This window comes from Castanea sativa, chromosome 9, assembly GCF_040712315.1.
Source record: "Castanea sativa cultivar Marrone di Chiusa Pesio chromosome 9, ASM4071231v1".
NCBI classification, from domain to species: domain Eukaryota; kingdom Viridiplantae; phylum Streptophyta; class Magnoliopsida; order Fagales; family Fagaceae; genus Castanea; species Castanea sativa.
Window position 1 is genome coordinate 3409769 of NC_134021.1, and position 3992 is coordinate 3413760.

The 3992-nt window shown below is 45.0% G+C and overlaps 1 protein-coding gene across 1 annotated transcript; it reads right to left on the reverse strand.

The window, feature by feature from the left end:
• Positions 1 to 1756: 1756 nt before the first annotated feature.
• On the reverse strand, positions 1757 to 3085 carry LOC142610491 (uncharacterized). Its single transcript, XM_075782303.1, has one exon. The coding sequence runs from the start codon at positions 3083 to 3085 to the stop codon at positions 1757 to 1759; it is 1329 nt and encodes a 442-aa protein (XP_075638418.1).
• Between the last annotated feature and the right edge of the window lie 907 nt (positions 3086 to 3992).

A 3992-nucleotide genomic window follows, 5' to 3' on the forward strand; every position in this document is an offset into this window, starting at 1 on the left:
GAAGGCATGAGATTCCATATGCTAATAAGCGACAAGGCTTTTTGTTTATGCTAATGCTGAGCTGCTTGAGATTACTTAGTCCGTGGAACCAAAAAAGGACAAAAATCAGTTTAGCACTTACATTTTTGCAAGTGGTTAACTTTTCTTGGACTTGTGGCCCGAGGAGCCGAACAAGAGATAAGGTCAATTTAACACTTGCATTTTTTGCAAGTGATTGATTTCTCTTAGACTTGTGGCCCGATGAGCCGAACAAGAACTAAGGTCAGTTTAACACTCGTATTTTTGCAAGTGATTAATTTCCCTTAGACTTGTGGCCCGAGGAGCCGAACAAGAACTAAGGTCAGTTTAACACTTGTATTTTTGCAAGTGATTAATTTCCCTTAGACTTGTGACCCGAGGAGCCGAACAAGAACTAAGGTCAGTTTAACACTTGTATTTTTGCAAGTGATTAATTTCTCTTAGACTTGTGGCCCGAGGAGCCGAACAAGAACTAAGGTCAGTTTAACACTTGTATTTTTGCAAGTGATTAATTTCTCTTAGACTTGTGGCCCGAGGAGCCGAACAAGAACTAAGATCAGTTTAATACTTGTGTTATGATTGAGACAAAATTGATACGAACATAAGTCACACACAAAAGGAGATTCTTTTCTTAATAATAATATCGTCGTAAGTTGTTTACATTCCAAGGGCGAGGAATCACCCTGCCATCCAGATCTTCTAAACGATAAGCCCCTATTCCTGCTAATGAGGTAATTTTATACGGCCCCTCCCAATTAGGACCCATCTTTCCCCAAGCATGATTTTTTGCTACCCCCACCACTTTTCTCAGTACCAAATCTCCTGGTACCAAGGGTCTGGACCTAACTCCCTTGTCGTACGTCTGCTTGAGCTTCTGCTGATAACTGCCCATCTTCACATTGGCTATTTCTCTCCTTTCCTCAATGGTATTCAAACAATCATACATCCTATCGTGATTGCTTGCTTTGTCATACTGGTCGGACTTCAGGGTGGGGAAGCCTGATTCTAATGGAATTATAGCTTCCATTCCATACGTCATTGAAAAGGGAGTCTCGCCTGTCGATCTTCGGGGTGTAGTGCGATAAGCCCATAATACATGAGGCAATTCTTCTACCCAGCCTCCTTTAGCATCATCCAATCGTTTCTTCAAACCTGCCAAGATGACTTTATTTGTTGCTTCGGCCTGACCATTTCCTTGAGGATAGGACGGTGTTGAATACCCATTTTTTATTCCCATTTCTGCGCAGTACCATCGGAAAGCCTTGCTATCAAATTGAAGCCCATTATTAGAAATCAAAGTATGAGGGACTCCGAAGCGAGTTATGATGTTTTTCCAGATGAATTTCTTCGCATCCACATCCCTAATATTGGCTAATGGCTCGGCCTCCACCCATTTCGTGAAATAATCTGTGTCGACAATGAGCCATCTCCTATTACCTGGTGCCCGAGGAAAAGGTCCGACGATATCTAAACCCCACTTAGCGAAGGGCCATGGGCTGGATAACGGGTTTAAGTGACCTCCTGGTTGATGTATGCTAGGCGCAAATCTTTGACATTGATCACATTTCTTGGCATAATCTTGGGAAGCTCTCTGCATGCTCGGCCACCAATACCCTTGGGTCATGGCTCTATGAGCTAGTGATCTTCCTCCAGTATGACTCCCACACACACCTTCATGCAATTCCTCCAGCAAAGGTTCCACGGCTTCAGGATGTACGCATAGCAGGTACGGCCCTGTCTAGGAACGTCTATAGAGTTTTTGCTCCTCTGATAGCCAATAACGGGGAGCGCTTCTTCGTATCTTCTCGGCCACTGTTCTATCTTCAGGTAGTATTCTGTGCTGCAAGAAAGTGACAATTGGGTCCATCCAGCTTGGTCCAACATGAACGCTGTGAACCCGTACTGCCGAGATGTTGGTCAAGCTAGAGGACAGTAAATCCTCCACCATGACCATACGTGGTAACTTCGAACCCAGTGAAGTGGCTAGCATTGCTAATGAGTCAGCATGAGAGTTATGTCCCCTTGGGACTTGTTGTACCTTGAAACTTTCAAATAAACCTAACACCCCCTGAACTCGTTTGAGATAGCTTTTCATTCGCTCATCTTTTGCCTCGAATTCCCCATTAACTTGCCCTGCTACCAATCGGGAATCACAATACAACCTCACTACCTTTCCTCCCAAGTGTTTAACCATTTGGGCGCCCACTAAGAGAGCCTCGTACTCGGCCTCATTATTAGTGGCTGAGAATCCCAGCCTCAATGATTTTTCAATGACTAGCTTTTCAGGAGATATTAGCACGACTCCAATCCCGGCTCCCTTTCGATTTGACGCCCCATCCGTGTAGACTTCCCAAGGAGCGACGCTTTCCGGCCCAATGGACATTACTGTCATCATGGTACCTTCGTGGTTAACCTGACCTTCCGTGAACTCGGCCACAAAGTCGGCAAGGATTTGCCCTTTGATAGCTGTCCGAGGCATATACTTGATGTCATAAGCTCCCAGTTTGGTTCCCCACTTTGCTACACGACCCGTGTAATCCGACTTCCTCACGATAGCTTGCAAAGGCAATTGAGTGAGTATTACTACGATGTGAGCTTGGAAGTAATGGGGCAATTTCCTTGTCGCATGCACCACGGCTAGAAGCGCTTTTTCCAACAGTAGGTATCGCTGTTCTACTTCCTGTAAAGACTTGCTGACATAATATATCGGTTTCTGGACCCCATCATCATTCCGTATTAAGACAAGACTTACGGAGTGATTCGTGACGGCTAGGTAAGCATATAGCACTTCTTCCTTCTCGGGCGTTGATAATATCGGTGGTCTGGACAGGTATTGTTTTAAGTCCTCAAAGGCCAAGTCGCATTCATTAGTCCACCGGAAATCTTTCCATTTATGCAAAAGGCGATAAAATGGGCGGCACCTGCCAGCGGACCGGGATATAAACCTGTTCAAGGCTGCAATCATACCAGCTAATTTCTGCACCTCTTTCAGATTCTGAGGGGGATGCAAGCCTAAGACAGCCTTAATTTGATCAGGATTAACTTCAATTCCCCGATGAGTAATCATGTACCCTAAAAACTTTCCCGATCCCACTCCGAAGGAACACTTTGATGCATTCAAGCGTAATTTATACTTTCTTAACACCGAGAAGGTCTCCTACAAATCTGTCAAATGGTCTTCTGTCCTCTTACTTTTAATGACCATGTCATCGATATACGCTTCCATATTACGCCCCAACTGCGCATCAAACATTCTGGTCACCATTCGTTGATAAGTGGACCCTGCATTCTTTAGACCAAAAGGCATCACCCGGTAATGGTAGTTACCATTGGGGGCACGAAAAGCCGTCTTCTCCTGATCATTCAATGACAAAGGGATTTGATGATACCCTTGGAATGCATCCAAAAAGCTCATTCGGGGGTGCCCCACAGTTGCATCCACCAGTTGATCAATTCTGGGTATAGGGAAAGGATCCTTGGGACATGCCTTATTCAGATCTGTAAAGTCAATACAGACTCTCCATTTCCCATTCTTCTTCTTTACCACGACAGTATTGGCCAACCACTCGGGATAGAAGATCTCCTTGATCGCCCCAGCTTGCTTTAGCTTACTAACCTCCTCCTTAACTGCTTTTGCGTGCTCTTGCGATACTCGCCGAGGAGGCTGTTGCCTAGGCGTCATATGGGGGTTAATATTCAAATGGTGGCAGATAACTTCTGGATTTATTCCTGGTACATCATAAGGCGTCCATGCAAAAACGTCAATATTATCCCGCAAAAATTGAACCAATTCTTCTCTTTCCTGTATCGGCAATTTAGATCCGACTTGAAAATATTTCTCTTCGTCTACCCCAATAACTACCTTGACTAGCTGCTCGGCAGAGCCTTCATCCTCATCTAGGCCGACATCCCGAGCAGCCCCCTTTAATTGCTATGATGTCTCAAGATATTCCCCTTCCAACGATCCTCGGCCA

What these genes read in the sequence shown, in the direction of transcription:
- LOC142610491 (XM_075782303.1), bottom strand. Translation starts at nt 3,085, where the DNA reads ATGATTACTCATCGGGGAATTGAAGTTAATCCTGATCAAATTAAGGCT.